Below are 16,663 nucleotides of genomic sequence, written 5' to 3' on the forward strand. Positions count from 1 at the left end.
CACAATGATCTTTGTAGCGTCGGTTCGGCAAGTGATTGTTTTGCAGGAGATGCCGTATGTGTTGATGCTGAGCTAATGAAGCATGAGGATGATCACATAAGTCAGTGCCATCCATGGAATATGAAAACTAGGACCGGTCTGCAACAACATTGAGATTGGTCGAGGAAGGCGTGAGGCCGGTTCAAGCAATCAGTCACAAAGTCAGTTGGCTAATAGCCGATCTATCGGCTCGAGAGGCAAGACCATCAGTGGCATGAGAAGACAATTTGAGGAGATGATGTTTTTATTTGGTTTACGGCTGGCGCTTAGAGGATTCTGTCATATTTGGCCAAACTTGGGGGCATGTGTTATCGCCAGAATTTGACCAGGATTGGTAGGCCAAATGTCAGAAGAAGCCCACGGTAAAGGAGTCCACTTAGCCAGGCTTATATCATAAGTTTGGCCAAATACAATGATAATTGGGCACTCAAGGGTCAAGCTGAGATGGGGTCACGGGCCAAATCCATGATGAAGCCCAGTCTATTCGCGAGGCTAGTTCGGACTGCAGGAAGAGGCCGCACAAAAATGGATGCCCAGGCCACATATGGACTCCATTTTGGACGTTCTAGATATGCATGGAAAGTTAAGGAGATAAGCTTTCCAATACAACTGGAATCACGTCCAGATTCGCTCAGAGTTGACGGGAACTGCCAAAACAATAGGACGACCAGAATCTGCCACAATTATACGGCATGTTTCGGCTGATATTTGGAAGCTTCATGAAGATCTGGACCGGTGGAGGGAAGAGTCCAGATCATGTTATCTAATCTTTGAGTCTTTGTTGAGTTGTAATCTATCTCTAGTCTTCGTTTAGGAAAGAGTTTAGAGGTTGCCTTGCACGGCAAGAAGTCTCCGGACTATAAATATGTACCCTATGACATTTGTAAAAGAGGAAACGTCATCACGTCTCGCAAACAACAACTCTCGGCGCATCGCCACCCCTAATTCTAGGGTTTCATCCAAGTAAGTGCCATGCTGCCCTGATCACCTCTTGCGATCAGGGCAGTGTTGTTCTTGCTTTTACCTTGGTATTACTCGTACTGAAGCGTTTTTTATGGCGAGTAATGCTAGTTATCTTGATGTTCGTAGCATGTCTTTTAGTAGGTCTATCGTGCTTTATTGCTTATCATCTACGAATATCATGTTGTCTTTATGCGATCATGTCATCATCTTATATTAGCTCTTGTTGCATAGAGTTAGTCGCGTAAAGGCAACACCCTGCTTCTTTTATGTCTGGTAGATCTAATCTGTTATGGTTTACTCTTATTCTTAAGAGTTGGCGTAATATCTGCTAGGTTAGGCCTTACAAACGGATTGGATGATCCGGTGATGTATTAGATGCTTTGCCTTAGTCTTAACAGGGAATTGATCCGGGAATCGGCTCTTGCTAGTTCTTAGGCCTCTGTTTTTTTGTTACGGTTTAGTTATTTATTACGTTTATTGGGCCCAATCATGTGTAGGATGTTCCGATCTAGCAGTGAAGCTTCGACCGTCGTGGATTAGATTCCTTAGATTTAATTGAAGCAGCTTTACACTTATTTGCTTTATTTATCGATATCCGGATAGATGCAGATCCAATCTAACACCGGGACTCGATCGGCTCTTTAAAGCCGATGCAAGAGTCGTCCCGGGGAGCCGACCACGGCTCAGACTTATGTTTCCACGTGTTTGTGTATGCAGGCAAATCATTGCAAGCACGTCCGCACCTTCCTGATCGGGTATAGGTCAGGTGGCACGCCCTGTGTCTTCACAAGCTGCGGCGTGTGCTGGAATTGCGGGCCGTCGACGAGGGAGTAGTGCCTGCCAGTGCCCCGGCAACCTCCCAGCTCTTCGTGTTGCCTGTCGCTGCTCGCCGGTGGGTTTCGACCGACAACAACCCCGACGACACTCTCTGCAGGTCCATGAGGTAGTGCATCGAGGCCACGGCGAGGGCGCGAAGGACACCGAGGCGGAAGGCGCTATTGGCGTGCTCAGCAATCCGGCCACCTAGCGCTCGCAGGCGGCTGATCACCGAGCTACAAGATACAGCACCCTCCCCCTCGAGCTCCTGGCACACGCTCACGGCGGTCCGCTCGAGGTCAGCGTAATCCGTTTGAGCTGCCATGAGCGCAGTGCCTACCGCCTCTTTCGCCGCAGTCTCGTCCGCCACCCTCTGCCTCAGCTCTGATCAAAGGAATCAAGATCAACTGCGAAATTTCGAGTACTTACCCACGATGCTCTTCTACGCCTCCTCCCTCTGGACTCGGGCGGCCTCCTCGAGCGAGGACAAGGAGTTTCTTCTCCCTGAGGGCGGCCTCCACATTCTGGATAGCCACCTCCTCCTCGAGGGTTTTGCCCTTTTCCTGGAGGGTCCCGAAGAGCGTGACGACGATCACCTCTTTCTGGAGAAGCTCAGTCTCCTTCTGCTCAAGCGCCGTCCTAAGGCGTTGCAGCTCGGCAGTCTGCTCCTCGGCTTCCCGAGCCTTCTGCTCTGCTGCGGCCCTCTGGACGTCACGCTCGCCGGTAACCCATGCTAACTCCTCCTCCAGCGCCTACTGATGCGCCCCTAGATCTATCATCCTGGTGTTGGCCTCGATATTCTTGAGCACCAACTCAGCATTGTGCTGTCCGAGCCAGCCTATCTGGGAGTGCAGCCGGGTCATCTCGGCGCTCTTTCTGCGTGAGATATCCTTTAGCCGCTGCGAAAGGAAAGGCATGGGTAAATAAAGCAAAATCAGGGCCAAAAATACGAACGATTCTCGGGGAGGAGCCGCTTACCTGGCTGATCTGGTAATCCTTCGTCCGATGAAGCTCCAGGGCGCGTTCGAGGTGGTTCTGAATCTGAGAACCTACCTTGAACTGCGCCTACCAGACGGCCTCCTCCTCTCGCTCATTGCGGAGAAGCTCCAGTGCGACCACAGACTTGATGATTGCCCCATGCTGGGGCCCCCCGGATGTCCCCTCGTCGAGCACCTCCGCGCAGGCCTACATGAACTCGGCGATCTTGTCGGCGGCGCTCGCCGTAGCAGCGGGTCGATGTCTCTCGAATCCCCGTATTCCCCGCTGCTGTCTGGCAGCTGCACCACCGGGATCGCGATGTCCGCTGCCTAGTGCGCCGTCACCGTCGGCGCCGTCATTACCGCAACGACACCCACATCCTGGGCCTCTCCGGGCGCCAAGACGCGGGTTTCCTCCACCATCGGTGCCCTCTGCGGCAACTCCTCTGCGACTCCCTCGGCCCCAGCCCTCGGGGGCTCGGGGACGAGGGTCTCCACCTCCGTCTGGTTGGCGGGGCGCTCCTGTGCACCCCCACCAGATCCTTCCTCTGCGACTGGATGGGCAGCGCTATCCGCGCCGCTCCGACAGACCTCAGCTTCGACGTCCGGCCAGGCGGCATCGTCTGCATCGCCCCGGCCGACCTCTCCTGCGGCATCGACCGGAGCGGTTGCTTCGGCTCCGCTCTGGCCAGCGTCGCCCCCATTCCCCGGCGCTAGAGCCTGTTGCGCCGCTTGAGTCCCTCGAGCCATCGCCACCTGCAGCTTCGCGGCCTCCGCCACGATATCTACGACGGGCAGAGGTTGCGGTGCCGTGTGCGGCGTGGCGCGTGCTCCGGTCTTGAGGGCTTTGACCGGCGCGAGCGGGGCGGCCCGGAGCTGGAAATCGGGGAAGGAAGGTTGAGGTTAGCAGGATTGGGGGAGCGATAAAATAAACACGACAAATAAAACCAGAGACACTTACCAGGCACTCATGCTGCGCTTGCCCGTGCTGCTCCTTCGGGCCCGCGGCACACCGACGCCCCTCGATGCCTGCTCCGAGGGTGTCAACCTTGGAGCAGGCTGAGGCCTCGAGGCCATCTGCGCGGATGCCTCCGCGCTCGCCGCCCGTCGACATCGTGGGCGCGGGGACCCCCTCGCCCGTCGCTGGCTGGGGCGACCTCCGCTCTGTCGCGAGCGCAGACGATCCTCCACCCACCACCGGCGAGGGTGACCCTCGACCCGCCGTCGGCGTGGGCGATCTCCGCTCCGCCATCGCTGGCGCCTCGTCGCCATCCCCCTGATAGATCGGCGGGGAACTAGCGCCCGCCGCCGCCTCGTCGTCGCCCGGGGGTCCAGCCTCGGCATCCGAGGCCTCCTCCTCGTCGTCTGTAGATTCGGGCGTGGCGGGCTGCGGTTTCCCCCTCCGCGCATGCAATCTAGCACGTCTTGTCATGCCTCTCTTTTCTCCTCCTCTTCCTCTCGGCCGTCGCCTCCGCCGCGTCTTTCCGCTTCTTCACCGTCTCTGCGTGCAGGCGGTTGATTTGGCGTTCTTCCGGGACCGGAGGCCTCGAGGGGTGGCACTTCAACCCCTGCAAAACACAACCAAGTTGAAGTCAGGAGGCGGGGAAAGGAACAGCACAAGACAACAACGAATACGGAATCGAGACTCACCAGAGAAATGTACCCCGGCTCGGGGCGCATCTTGATCCTCCAAAGATCTTCGGGGTCATTGGGGAACTCCGCCACCGTGCTCCTCGCCCTCCGGGCAGCGATGTCTCGGGGCAGCAGCTCGACCGACGTCCTCGAGTCCGAGGCCGGGGCCCCGGGGGTGAGCTTGAAGATCGGCAGGACCCTCTCCATGAGAGGGATCACCCTCTGCCGGTGGAAATTTGTGATGACGGCAGCCGCCGTCAACCCTCTTCGATCCAGGCACTCCAGCGCGTCGGTGAGGACCTTGAGCTTGGCTTGATGCGCTGGGGGCGATACCCCCCAGTCCCACTTCTCGGGCCTCTCCCGGAGCACCCTGTTGGTGAACGCCGGGAGCTTGCTGCTGAAGTTGCGCAGGTAGAACCACCCTCGGCTCCACCGGGCATTGTTTGTTGTCATCTTGTTGGAGATGTATAAATTCTTCCGGCTTGGGCGCAAGTGGAGCGTTAGGCCGCCTGCGCGCGCGTACCTCTTTGCTTGGTTCCGCACGTGCTCGACGAAGAGCTCACCACGGAAGAGGTGGATCCACATATCCCAGTGCACCTCGATCCCTAAATATCCCTCGCAGATTGCGACGAAGACCGCCGCCTACGAGATGGAGTTGGGGCTGAAGTTGTGCAGCTCCGCTCCATAGTGGTCGCACAACGCCCGCATGAATCGCCCCATGGGAACGCCGAATCCCCGCTCGTGGAGCCTCACGAGGCTCGCGACGTAGCCCGCGGGGGGATTCGGCTCTATCTCCTCTGGCCGCGGGGAGATCCACGCCGGCGCCCCTGAGTCGGGGTTCAGCGGGAGCAGCCTGTCCTCGACTAGCCGCTCCAAAATCGCCTCGGTGGCGGTGGATCACCCCCCACGGCAACGGCTCCTGGATATCCGCCATTGCTTCAGACCAAGGGGGGACGCGGGGAGGCAAGCTCTGCGATGGCTAAGGTGCGATCTCGCTTTCCTTCCTCTACTTCCTCTCGCTCTCGGCTACGTGCTCAGAATGCAGGGAAGGCGAAGAGGGCAGGGGAGGCGAAGGCAAATGGCCAGGTGAGCCCAAAACAACCCATTTCTCCTCACTTTTATTCATCGCAGCGGATGGGTCCGCCGCCACGTCCAGAATCCGCCGCATTCAATGCAGTAGATTTTGCTGTCACTGACGGCCGGGTCCCACGACGTGGAGTCTCCCACGCGTGCACTCGGCAATAATTACGGCACGGTAACCGATGGGCGCGGCGCAACTGTTGCACTGTTCCATCCGTCAGCCGCCGTCCACGCCGCTTCGCTTGCCCGAGGTAGACGCCTGAAAAGGCGCGCTCGCACCGCACCGCACAAACCGGGCCACGTCGCCCACGATCGGCGAAAAACTCGCTCGCGTGACCCGCAACTCCGCGCCATTCGCGAATTGTGACGGAATATTCCTCCCGGGGGCTCTTTTCCCTCGAAGGAATCGCATTCCGAGGCCTTACTGATCAGGGGTTCGAAGCCTGGCCCATCGAGGGTTCGACAGGCACCCCAGATCACCAGAGTCAGGGACTGCATGGTTGTGCCATACAAGCTACCATCGAACGCGGAGTTCGAGACATCCTACGCAGTGTTCAAGGCTAGTTGTAACACCCTAATTTTAAATTTCAGTATTTATTAATAAATTAATTGGCTTTAGTTAAATTTTCTAAGGTTTATTGTGTTTAGTTGGCATTTAATCTAATTTTTGTTCCTAATTAATTAAAATTTATCATAGGTTTAAATTTTGTTGCATTCATGCTGGTGCATAATTTTACTTGAGTGTGGTTTGAATTCAAATTCAAATTTGAATTCAAACTTTGTTGAATTAGATTTAGAAAAGTAAGAGAAATAGAATGGCAAAACCCAAAACCCAAACCCACCAGCCCATCTCAGCAGCCCAAGTCGGCCCAAGCCTTGCCGCGGCCCACTCCCCTCCTTCTTCCGACCCAGCTCCCAGCGGCCCAGTTTCGCTCGGCCCAAGCGCGGCCCAGCGCTCGGCTCACCGGGCCCGCTCCACCCCGGCCCGCTTCGCCTCCCGCTTGGCCCCGCTCCGCACGCCCCATCCCGCGCAGGCCAGCTCGCCAGCGCCCAAGTCGCCCCGCCACCGCCTGGCAGCCCGACCCCACCTGGCGGCGCAAGCCAGCCCGCTCGCCCGCTCGCCCGCTCAGCCGCTTGCAGCACGCCCCGCCGCTGACCCGTGGGCCCAGCCTGCCAGCGTCGTCTTCCCCCTCGCGCAACTACCGCCGAGCATCTCGCCGGAGATCTCGCGCCGCGCCCTCCACGGTGCGCATCCCCAGGATCCCCGCCGGCCCCTTTAATTGCCCCTGCGGCCTCCCTGGACCCCGTCATCACCCCCACCGCCGCCACAAACCCTAGCCCGCCCGCCTCGCCTTGCTCCGCCGAGCAGAGCACTCACGCCTCCACGAACCCGCCCCCGCGAAGGTCAACTCCGGCCCCTGCGCCATACTGGAGCACCGCACGGAGGGGGAGTTCGCCTGCAGCCGCCCCCCACGCCCTCTACCCCGCGCTCTGCACGGGGATTGCTCACCGGAGCAACACGTCGCCGCCACCGGTAAACACCTCCGCCCCTCAATTCCTCGCCGCCGCCGCATCTCTGGCCACGCTGACCCCTCCGCTGCCGCCGCAGGAGCACCCCGCGTCGACCTGAGGCGTCCAGGAGCCCGGCGCACCCCTTCCTCGACCTCGGACGCGAGCCCTGTTCCCCTCCGCCGCCGGTCCACGCCGCTGAACACCCTGCGCCACGTTCTTCCCCGATCCCGACCCTAGGTGAGCACCCCATGGTCCCTGTCCTCCTTCTGCGCTAGATTTGGACCGCCCTGGCACACTCTAGGTGCCCAGTCCTCGCACTCCGGCGAACCCCGTGGCCGCCGAGCCGCCCTCGCCGTCGAGGAGCCTGCTCCCAGCCTTGCAGCTCCTCCCTAGGTACCCCAGTGGACAACCCATGCCGAGCTCGTCATTTTGCACCCAACCGCAACCCAAATGATCCACTGAAGCGCCAGAACGGCCAGCTCCGGCGAGCTCGCCGCCGCGGAGCTCTGCTCCGGCGGTTTGCGCCGCCGCCCCGCGCGCCCAAACCCCCCAGCCGTCCGATCCGTGGCCAACGGATCAGATTAGATCCCGTTTCCATCCGCTCCAAGCCGTTAGATCCAGATCCAGCGGTCTGGATCCACGCGTACCGGTTCAGCCTGGGAATTTTGTTAAAGAGACCCTGGGGTCTTTCAGATTCAACCCGCGATCCTATATAGTGTAAAAACATTTACAGTTTGGCCCAAATTTTAGCGCTTAGCCCCCTGACCTTTCTAGATTTAGTACCCGCAGTCCACGCTTGACGTTTTTGCGAGTTAGACCCTAAAGCTTTAGTTTAAATACGTTTCAGTCCCTGGTTTTTGTAGAAAAAGCCCCTGGAACTTCAGTTTTCTTACAAATAAGCCCCTGAACCTTGTTTTAGGCCTAGTTTATGCGTTTTAGCTCCGTTTTTAGCGTTCTTTTTGTCCACGCGATCGTTGTAACGAGTAGAACAGTTTAGACTTAGTTTTTCTTGCTGTTTTATTGTATTGATGTACTGTTTCTTAGTTTTTGTTAATGTTTGTTTGTATGCTTATTCCTGTGCATTGTTTTGGCCATGTGTTCGTGAGTAGACGCTGATCCAGTTGAGGAGCCCCAGTACCAGTACCAGGAGCAGCCTTCTTCCGAGCACTTTGAGCAGCAGCAGGAGCAGTACGAGGAAGGCAAGTATAACATGAACAACCTATCATCTTTAAATACATTTTCATACTGCATTTTAATACTGTATGCCTATAAGGACTTTCCTAGCCACTTTATATCCTTTATATATACCTTTGGGTTGCATTTTGGTTAGTTGTGCTAGGTTGCTGCGCTATAACACACTCTGGTCCTTTTTAATTAATTTGATTAATGGTTTACTTGAACTTAATTCTGAGAGTGGCACTCTGTGTGGCTTGAGTGGCTCACGTCTCGTTAAAAGTTGTTTTTGTAGAAACATGGTTTAGGGGGCCAGCACGGTGCTTAGTGCTTGGTTGGCCACTCTCCATAAGGACCGGTTCATAGAGCGACAACCTGGGACAACAGCGCTACCACAAGGCTAGAATGGGATAGACTTGGCGTAATAATTAGATCTTTTTGGTTTGGAGTAACTTACCTGCGGGGCAAGAGTAGTAAGCTTCAATGGTCCCTGCTCCTCCGGCTTGGTCTGTGCTTGGATTGCGCTCCTGTGCTTGTACCCCCGAAGGTGGGCCCCATCGTCGCCGACCTAACTCTCGCGGTTACGCCTTACCAACGAGATTCTTTTTAAAGGCCTCGTAGTGAGTCGCTGGCCATCTCACCTAAGGAAGTGTGATGAACAACTGGCGTAGCTCACGGCTTGTGGGTAAAGATGTGCAACCTCTGCAGAGTGTAAAACTGGTATACTAGCCGTGCTCACGGTTATGAGCGGCCCAGATCCTCCTTTTGATTAGTGAAGTTGTCTCCTTCCGACGAGGGAGGTGCTTCTCGGGGTTACCTTGGTGGTTTGGTTTCGGTTTGGTTCTCAGTAGTTTCATAATTAAATTCTGATTAATTACTATGCAACTGGGTTAATGGTAATTCATCAACTCGTAGTAAATAGCTTTAATAAAATTTTGCCAACACTTAAAAGCTAATGCAGTTGAGTCAGCCAGCCTAGAGCCTCATAGTTTGTGTTATACTTGTTGAGTACAAGTTGTGTACTCACTCTTGCCTCTTCTCTACTTTTTCCTCTTGGCTACGCTACTGCTGCTCAGTTCCTGCCGATACGAGGGAGTTCGTCCAGCGCTACCAGGACTACGAGGACTTCTAGGTGTTCGCCTCCCAGTCGACGTCCCTGTGGCGCCCTGCTTCAGCTTCGGAGAGCTTTATCGTATTTTGTACTTCGCTTCCGCTGTATCAGACATTTTGTCATTATTGTAATAAATAACATTCGTATTCGTTTTATTATGTCTTATTCGTGATATGTGCTGTGATATACTATTCATTCTGTTGTATATACGTGTGACTTGATCCTGGCACGTATATGATTGCTCGGTTTATGTTCTTTTATAAACCGGGTGTTACACTAGTCGAGGGTGCCTAGTAGGGGGATCCCATCGAGGGAGAGCATCGAGCCCTTGGACCCAATCGAATGGGTTCGAGCCCCACCTAGCGAACCTTCGCAAGCGCTTTATGTGACGTGTCCATGGACCACGAGCCGACCCTTATCGAACGGGGCACGGACGTCCCTTGAACTACCCGCTAATAGCTCACAGAAGCAGCCATAGCTCATGGCCCGGGCATGGGTAGCATGGTGCGCTTCACCCCTCCTCCCTGCGGAAGGGCGACGAGGGTCGTAATCAAAGTCGAGGGTTCCCCTGAACGCCTTCACAAGTGCCTGGGCTCGGGGGCTCCTCGCACACCGCGGCTCAGGCCGCACCCTCGAATAAGTCGACGACCGTCGATTGTGAAGCTCTGCGTGTCTAACCAAATCCCCTACTATTAACGCGCGCCTGCCTGATGGTTAAGCTGAACGCCGGGTCACTGTACCAGCACTGAGAATGCCGAGGGCGGCTGAAAGAGTGCCGATGCCGGCTGAAAAAGGCGCTGGACGGCCACTCCAGTGAAGCAACCCAGCGGGGCGACATTTATAGCCCTTGGACGAGTACAAACTCTCCTCCAAGGCCTCGGGGGCTACACCCGCGGGTGCGCTGACGCGCCCCACGGAGGAAACTTCACACATATTCAAGGGCTAAAACCCTCTGTATAACCCTATACCCTCGGTCATCCTCCCCGTGAAAGAGAAAGGGACTTTATTACTCGATGCAAATAAAGATTACAAAGGGTTACAGGCGCGAAGCCATCGAAAGGTACAAACACGTTGCCACCTGCGTGGCAATTTTCCCTGTCTTGGGGAGGAGCAAGCGCTGGTGAAGAGCACCGAGTTCTTGGCCAGGCTGCTCGGGATGCGAGGAACAGCCCCCTGACCGCACGGGTCCAGCGGGATGCTCTCCTCGCAAGCTTTCTTCTAGCATCTCCTCCACCGAAGACTATGCGGGGGGTCGAGCTGGCGGACAGCACCCTCCACACCGTCTCCCTAAGAGCAACCTTGTTGCCGGGGGGACGATGCGAAGAACAGCCACCAAACCTGGCACTAACGCCACGGTCAGGCGTCTCCATCCCCCTTCAGGCTAGGGGACATCACAGAAGCAGGACCCCACAGGCCCGATGATCTTCTGCTGATCCCACCGAAGCTAAGGGATGGTGTGCACGCACTCTCCGGCTTTCTCCCGCCGCACACAAGCATTCTTCTAGCATCGAAGTCTAAAAACGCCAGGCCACCCCATCTGGGGGCCGGTCGCAAAAGGCAAAGAAAAACATTACGAGACTTAGGCGATGCTAGAAGTAAGAGCATAGAAGTTGGAGAAGAAAGGGAGTCCCTTAACCCCTATTTATAGCTGCGTCAGGCGCCAAGCTTCAAGCCTGTCGAAGGGCAAAGGTTTGGGCAGCCCGTGACGGCGCGGCACTCCACGAGCAAAAGATGCCCTCGGTTATCGCGGAGAGATGCGACCGAACAAAATAAAGCTGAGTCCCTGGATGGTAAGCAGCACAGCATCGGCCCAGGCCGACCGCCCTCGAACAACGCGTCGCAAGGCAACTAGGGAAAGCGGGACCGAGGCCCTGAGTGCGGGACAGCGCAACGAAGGCACCAGCTGCTGAGCAGCAGGCGCCATCGTCGCCCTGGCCTACTCAGCACGCGGATGCATCTCGTCCCCGGAACAAAACAAAAAAGGTGCACTACCCCGACCGACGAATTGTCACATCCGCTGGGCTAGCACCCAGGTGCGCCTGGCGGGTGCACAGCACCGACCGATCACGTCAAGGGGGAAAATCGCCGAAATACCCTTTGGCCGAATCCCTTGACTCGACCAAAGCCTCGGGGGCTACTATCGGGTACCACGATTAAGGACACCCTAATCGGGGTACTAAGATCACCCTAAAAAATGCAAACACACGTTAGGCAACTGGGTCCCCGAAGGCCCACGGCCTCCTTCGAAGGCCCACGGCCTCCTTCCAATCTGGAAGAAAGGAAAGGACTCAAAGAAGCCCAGCATGTGGCCCATTCGCATCCCCCCTCGAACCCACGGAGCGATCTCCGCCTCGCTCGAGGGCTCCCATCGAGACCCTCGACTGCGCCCCGCATCTCCGCCTCGCTCGAGGGTAGCGAATCTACCCTCGAGCGGGCAACTCATCTCCGCCTCGATCGAGGGTAGCGAATCTACCCTCGAGCGGGCAACTCATCCCCGCCTCGCTCGAGGCCACCCCTCGGCATAAGGGACAAACGGCCCTGCCGCTCACCCACCCGTCGTACGGAGGCATTAAGTGCCAACCACTCCACAACGCTCAGGACAGACGACGTCCGACCGCCATTCCCCACAGTGGCTGTGACCGGAGTCCCATCCGCCAACTCCGGTCCCTGCTCCGCCATCCCTGACGCTGTGGCAACACAGTGGGACTTGCGACGCGGGACAAAGCGTGCTCGGCATAGTTCCATTACTATTCTGCCAACTCCGGCCATCCGGACTCCACCTCATCACACGTATGGCCCCGGACCCGCCCCTGCTCGCGAAGGGGTCCGGTGTCGCCACGAGCCCCTCGGAGAGGGACCACCAACACTAGCAGCCGGAGGTCCGGACCTCCCCCCTCGAGGGGTCCGGGACCTCCACACAACCCTCGGACCTCCTTAGTGCGCACGCCAACACTTTGTCCAAGGGGGTCCGGGTTTCGGCACGTGCCCCGTTACCGCTGGAGCACGCAAGACCCTGACCTGCAGGGCCCATGGAACGCCACCACGCCACATCTGGAGAACTGTACACCCTACAGCAATGACCACGCCGCCTGCTGGGGTTGGCAGGACACCGGCGCAATCTCCGCGAGGTCAAAGACGATGCCCAGGACGACCGCCACGCCCGACGCCATACCCCACGGTGTACTTCCCACAGTACTTGACTGTTGTATCCCCACAGCTCGGGGAGAAACGACGACTTCTGCGATCCCCGGTACATGTACCCGTCCCTCCTTGTGCCTATAAAAGGAGGAGGCGGGCTTCCCTTAAGGGGGTCGGTCGGCTCTCTAGGCATTACACCACTCACAGAGCACACACTCGCTCCTAGCCCTGACATCGCTACTCGCCACGCTCAACTCATCTTCTAGCCGAGACTTCGGAGCCTCCCTCCCTCTCTCGCCTCGCTTGTACCCCCAACTACAAGCACTCCGGGTGCAAGATAATACAGTGCCCTCGCACACCCTCTTGCTGGAAGTACGGCCCTGTGGCCGGAACCAGGATAAACCCGTGTGTTACTGTGTTGCCTCTTGCATCAACATTTGGGACGAGGAAACATGCAGCATTTACTAGTTGGGATCCGGACCCCCGGGTCAGGACACCGACACGTGGCCCCAGGAGGTGACGTCTTGTCCCATTAGGTGTCGAAACCCTAACAAATTTTGTGTCAAAATACAACTCTTAACTTGGATTACATAGTGAAAACTGATCTGACCGTTCAACCAATCTGACCGATCCGTTCTGGGTCTAGTCTTCCCGAAGTCATAAATCTCTCATCCGAATTTAAAATTAGACATTCTATATATGCATTTTGGTCGTCTTGACGAGGTCTATGCAATGGTGAAGTCAATTTTGAATTTTGACAAAATCGCCTAGACCGGTTTGAACGGTTTGTACACACCAGTCTGACCGGTTGCACACCCGTGCCAATTTTGGTCGTCTACATATCCCCCCCCCCAATTTTTTTGGGGGCAAAAGTGTTTCTACCCTTATTTTGCAATGTAATGGTGATTTTGCCCTTACTTTTTTAACTTTGTGATTTTACCCCTATGATTTCAAAACGAAGGCTGAGTTTACCCCTAGTCCGTTAAGACCAAGTATTGGTGTTAACTTTTGGACAAATGGACAACTTTGCCCATGCATTTTTACCCATGTTTTTTATGATAATTGTGTTTTTACCCCTGTATTAGATCAACAAGTTGACATTTTGAATATAGGAATGTAGAAAATTTTGACAGCATTTCAATAGTGTAAACAAAATTAAATATCACACAACAAATTAATTTGACAAATATTGCATTAACAACAAACCAAATCCATATAACATGCCATCTTAGTATCATGTTTGATGACAACATAGAGATCCAGAGTACATGTCAAACACCAACACGTAGGTCTAAATGACATGTCTAACAAAAGTAGTGGGTTTCCTAATCAATTAGTAGTGAGCTACATCTCAAACATTGAAACCCAACAAAATTGCAAGCCTCCCAGAAGTTGCTCCTTTTCCACTCTCATTGTTAGCCTCTCCTGAACCTCTTCCTCTTCCTCTTCCTCTTCCTCTATCACTTACACTCCACAAGAAGAGAGTCATAGCAAGTTAATTTATGTGGCAACATTGAAATTTGCTTGGAAATTGATGAAAGTATACCTCTGTTCTTCCATGGTGTTTGACTGTTCTTCTAAGGTGGTTGAAGTCCAAAGGGCTACCGTACCGAGGGGCGTGATGTTCACTGGAGCCAGAGTGGCACGCCCGGGGTAGTCGGCACGCTGGAATCCATGGTGGAGGGGCCCGTGCGGCTGCACGCCTGCAGGGCCGCGCCCCTCCCTGCCGCGCGTGTCTGCAGGGCCACGCCCTTCCTTGCAGCATTCCTGCAGGGCTGCGACCCCTCCCTGCAGCGCACGCCTGGAGACCGCAGGGGGAGGGGCACTGGGGAAGTGTAGGGACAGCGATGGAGGATCTGGGAGGGCACCGCCTCAAACCCTAGGTCAGGTGTATCTTGGTCGCAGGCATGGAGGGCGACGGGGAGGGGGTGGAATCGGGGCAGGAGGGCGACGGGGAGGGGTCTGGCAGGTGGTGAAAGGAGATAAGGGCATTTGTGTCTTTTCCCTCTAGATGTTTTTTCATTTTCTTTTTTTCTACCATTTAATTCGAGAAACACTAACGGTATTGCAAAGTAGGGGCAAACGACTGCTTTGTTTTGAAATTGTAGGGGTAAAATCACAAAGTTTAAAAAGAAGGGGTAAAATCACAATTACGCTTTGAAATAGGGGCATAAACGTTTTTTCCCATTTTTTTGGTGAAGCTTGCATGCCAAAAAAAAAGCTTTTGGATCAAAATTGCCTGAGGATGATGACGAACAATTCATTAGCCATATTTTGCTTCTCTATACTTGTTATGCTTGCTAATATAGCCGAAATAAGATTTTACCAAGTATAAATGTTTGAATATGTATAAAGCAAATATTTTGGCTGCTGAATCATTTAAACGTATTTACCACTAGAAATCTTGATATAGCCATGGTGGTCGATCCTACAAATCATGACTCCTTTGTGAAGCATAAGTAGGATGTTCATAACATGGTAACAAAGGATTATACCACAACCATGGATTAAATTGGATATACTTAAATATGCACTTCATGGCACATGCATTGACAGAATAAACAGTAAATACCAATGAGATGATCGCCAATGATGTTGATTTTTCTTTGTTTGTGATGATGAATAATTCCTTCTTTGTTTCCCTTCTAGCCGATTAATCTGTTTTTCCTCAGCTATCTTTTGATATTTGTGTAATAGCTTTTCAAAGCTTGGTTTCTTCCTCGTCATAGTTTTGGGGCTGTTCCCAAAAATTCTCAAATGGACTGGTCGGGCTGGTTTCATGGCCGATCAGACCAGTCTTTGCAGATCCGGCACTTTTCTTTTGGTCTTGCGCCCCCCCCCCCCAGCCGAACATATCCCTTGTTCTTCAACAATATCATCATTTGAAACATGCTCATCATTCGGGGTAATTTGACCAATAGAACTAGCCGATATTTCTTCAACAGACGGCTTTTTTTATCTTTCGTCAAATCTGGATTTTTAATCAATCACCCATCTTTCTTGACACGATAGACTCGTTTAATCGCCTTGTGTTTCTTTTTTGCATAGACCAATTTTTATGATCAAAACAGTCGTTATTTGTTGGTGATGACTGATTAATTGCCGATTCTTTATATGTAATATAATCTGAACAAAAAGATCTATGAAGAAACAACATATATGAATTATAAGACCACGAGAGATAAATATAAGGCATGTTGTAATAAAATCTTTTCTTTTTGACATCTTTTTATCTTTGTGACTTATTTGGAAGCTTCTTATTTGGCTTCAGCTTTTCTTTTTTATGCTTACGATGGCTTTTAGATTTAACGGTTTCTCAAACACCAAACTTTAACCATCTTTGGCTTTGATATATTTTGCGAACCTAGGAAGAGGCAGTTAGACCGGTTGTCATGCAACCGGTACTTTTACCTTTGTTTTGTTGCCCCCCGAGCATTGAAATATTAGATACAGTTTCTATGTTCTCGCTAGGGGTTTTGGGTTAATAATTTCGCCTTCAAACGAAAGAATTGTACCTTGACCAGCAACATCACAAGTTGGCAAATCTTTGCAAGGATTAATAGCCGGCTTCTCAACAGCCGACTTTTAAAAAAATAGGAATTGGATCTACACTATTCTTTTTATTAATCAGCTCATCCACAAAACTAAGCAAACCACTTATAAAACTAGTCATGGACTTACTGTGCTTTGGTAAATCGTACATCCTTAACTCGTTGATAATAAACATCTTCATCATGATCACGCCTTGTTCTGTTACCTGATAACAGTGAGGACGCAATGTCTCATTGACACCCTTGAGCAGTCCTTGTTTTATTAACCGATAACAGTGAGGACACAATGTCTTATTGACACCCTTGAGTAGTTCTTCAGGTAATTCTTCAAGTGCCATCATATTGCTAGAGTTTGATGTATCGGCCATTATAGCTAGATTTTCGTTCCCCAGCGGAGTTGCCATAATCTAATGTTGACGCGAAAATGTGCCGCGCAAAATACTTTAGCACTGAACTTGTAGCATGCAGCGATGCACCTTGCAGCGTCGCTGCACTAACCGATCAGACTAGTATGGTGGAGCGGTTAGATCGGTCTCGTCGGGGTAGCCCGACGAGGATCCAACGAACGCCCACCTGGGAGGGATCTCGTAGGAGCAAGCGTATTTTGGGTTGTTCTAGGATCGGCATGCCACCTAAAGCATCTTCAAACGCCATAGAGACGAAAGAAGAAC

General features: G+C 53.5%; 1 protein-coding gene across 1 annotated transcript; it reads right to left on the minus strand.

Moving 5' to 3' along the window:
• Nucleotides 1-3,125: 3,125 nt before the first annotated feature.
• On the minus strand, nt 3,126-4,047 carry LOC120674721 (skin secretory protein xP2-like). Its single transcript, XM_039955860.1, has 2 exons — nt 3,757-4,047; nt 3,126-3,671 (listed from the first exon to the last, which is right to left on the minus strand). The coding sequence occupies exons 1-2, from the start codon at nt 4,045-4,047 to the stop codon at nt 3,126-3,128; spliced, it is 837 nt and encodes a 278-aa protein (XP_039811794.1).
• Between the last annotated feature and the right edge of the window lie 12,616 nt (nt 4,048-16,663).

Source organism: Panicum virgatum, chromosome 5N (assembly GCF_016808335.1).
Source record: "Panicum virgatum strain AP13 chromosome 5N, P.virgatum_v5, whole genome shotgun sequence".
NCBI classification, from domain to species: Eukaryota; Viridiplantae; Streptophyta; class Magnoliopsida; order Poales; family Poaceae; genus Panicum; species Panicum virgatum.

What these genes read in the sequence shown, in the direction of transcription:
- LOC120674721 (XM_039955860.1), bottom strand. Translation starts at nt 4,047, where the DNA reads ATGGCGGAGCGGAGATCGCCCACGCCGACGGCGGGTCGAGGGTCACCC. An exon ending in AAGCGCAGCATGAGTGCCTG is followed by an intron (nt 3,672 to 3,756) that starts GTAAGTGTCTCT and finishes CCCGATTTCCAG; the next exon opens with CTCCGGGCCGCCCCGCTCGC.